General features: G+C 27.9%; 1 protein-coding gene across 1 annotated transcript; it reads left to right on the forward strand.

Moving 5' to 3' along the window:
* Positions 1-243: 243 nt before the first annotated feature.
* Positions 244-745, forward strand: LOC109819115 (uncharacterized). Its single transcript, XM_020384719.3, has one exon. The coding sequence runs from the start codon at positions 315-317 to the stop codon at positions 513-515; it is 201 nt and encodes a 66-aa protein (XP_020240308.1). The 5' UTR covers positions 244-314; the 3' UTR covers positions 516-745.
* Positions 746-1,988: the final 1,243 nt, after the last annotated feature.

Consider the following 1,988-nt stretch of genomic DNA (forward strand, 5'->3'; position numbering starts at 1 on the left):
TTACTTTATATATACAACCGCGTTAAATCTTGAGGTCAGCTATCCCACCCTTAACGTTTTGGATTATCATAAATACATAGATTTACTAGTTACCCACTTTTGATGAACAGAATTTTCTAGGCACGTGTTTCCTCTTGACCGAAAAGTTTGACTCGGTGGTTTCTCATTTCTTCTAGAACAATCTCCACACACTTTCCTGGCCTCTTCTCTTCATTCCCTCAAATGGTCCTATAAATAGCTCCATGTCCCAATTCCGAAACCCACATTCAGACCAAAAGACAACCTGGTATTACATCAGTAACACAAAGCGATCGATGTGTTTGGTGTTTGTGAGCGACGAGGAAGAAAGGGTCCTGGGGAGACAGGCAGCACCAGGGGCATGCCCTTATTGTGGAGGGATTGTTCAGGCCATGGATGTGGAGAAGCAGTGGAGGTTCTGCTTTCTACCCTTATGCTTTAGGACCAAACGTAGATACCACTGTACCATGTGCACAAGAACATTAGAAGTTGTGTGACAACTCATTATTCATAGTATGCAACTTCCAATGAGGAATTAAAGCTTTGTTTTTTATTACTTTTTTTCTTTTTTCTTTTGATAATTTTGTTTCTCCTTTTCTGTTTGTTTGTGTGTACATTCATTGATTGGGGAGTATGTAATGATTTTAGTTCAATCATAGCTTATACTTGTATGTACATATGATACTTGCAATATTGATGAAAAATACAGTGTGATAATTTGTTATCATGTGTTAAGCGTTTACAATATTAGGTACTAAATGTTGATTGGAGGTGGAGTATACCCAAGGAGTGAAATGCAAGATTTATTTATTTATAATATAAATTGGTATAATTTCTATTAGAAAATAAATTTAATAAAGCACAAAAAGAAATGAAATATTTAAATTTATCAATAAAATTAATATCAACAACATAATGAATATTATAAAATTAAAAGTAAAACAATCGATAACAACTAATTAAATATAAAGAGTAAATTAAAATATTAAATAATAAGTATAGAATAGTCTGCATTGAAGTACGTAGAGTGTTATTTTTAGAGAAAAAATGTTTTTATTGCATTGATAATTTTGAGTCTTATAATGTGTTTCTTTCTTAAGATACATAAACTCGTTAAAACGTTTGAGTGCAGTTAAAGATTCTCGAATCAAAGAACATTGCTTTAAAAATATATTTTAGTAGAAGAAATAATTTTGAGGGAGAAATAGATTAACTTGTATTTTTTCGTATAATTTTTCTCACCTACTGATGTATATATATAGACACTATTAGATACTCTTTTCAACAAGAGTACGTGTACCAGTTTTAAAATTTGTTTTTGGAATAGTAAAATAAATGATGTACTTGTACTAACTAATTTGAAACAAAACGTGGACTTGGTCAGAGATGAAAAATCTCAACTGCTTTGATTTTAGAACGTTAGAGTATAAAAAAAAACAAATATTAATTAGATTAATATTTAATTTAAATTTTAAATTATAAAATAATTTCTCAACAATTTCTAATATTGATTATTAGATTGTGGATATTTTAAGACTCGTTAATGTTATTCAGCCAATGTATTTAATAAGTTAGTTAAATATTAATACTTAGAAATATATCTTTTAACATATTAGTTTTTTCAAATAGATGAAATGAAATAAACGACTATTTTATATGATAAACGACTATTTTATATGATTAAGATTTATAAAAAATATATCTAAATTTATAATTATACTTAGATATGAAATTTTGTCATAGATATTGTTCCATATATGTTTATATATATTTTGACACATATTTGGTTTTCTAAAAAATTAAATAATGTTACAAAAGAGAGAAAAGTAGAGAGAACAAACAAGACAATAAGAGATAAGAAAAGAATTTGACTGATATGTTATATTTCGGAGAGGAGTAACCTATTTATAAGTACATGTGATAACTGAACAATTACACAATAAAGGGAATAATACATAACGAAAATATAA

The sequence above is a fragment of the Cajanus cajan genome, chromosome 9, assembly GCF_000230855.2.
Source record: "Cajanus cajan strain Asha chromosome 9, NIPB_CcT2T_4, whole genome shotgun sequence".
In the NCBI taxonomy this organism is placed as follows: domain Eukaryota; kingdom Viridiplantae; phylum Streptophyta; class Magnoliopsida; order Fabales; family Fabaceae; genus Cajanus; species Cajanus cajan.

Bases quoted from the DNA above. Each gene is read 5' to 3' on its own strand.
- LOC109819115 (XM_020384719.3), top strand. From the start codon at position 315: ATGTGTTTGGTGTTTGTGAGCGACGAGGAAGAAAGGGTCCTGGGGAGA.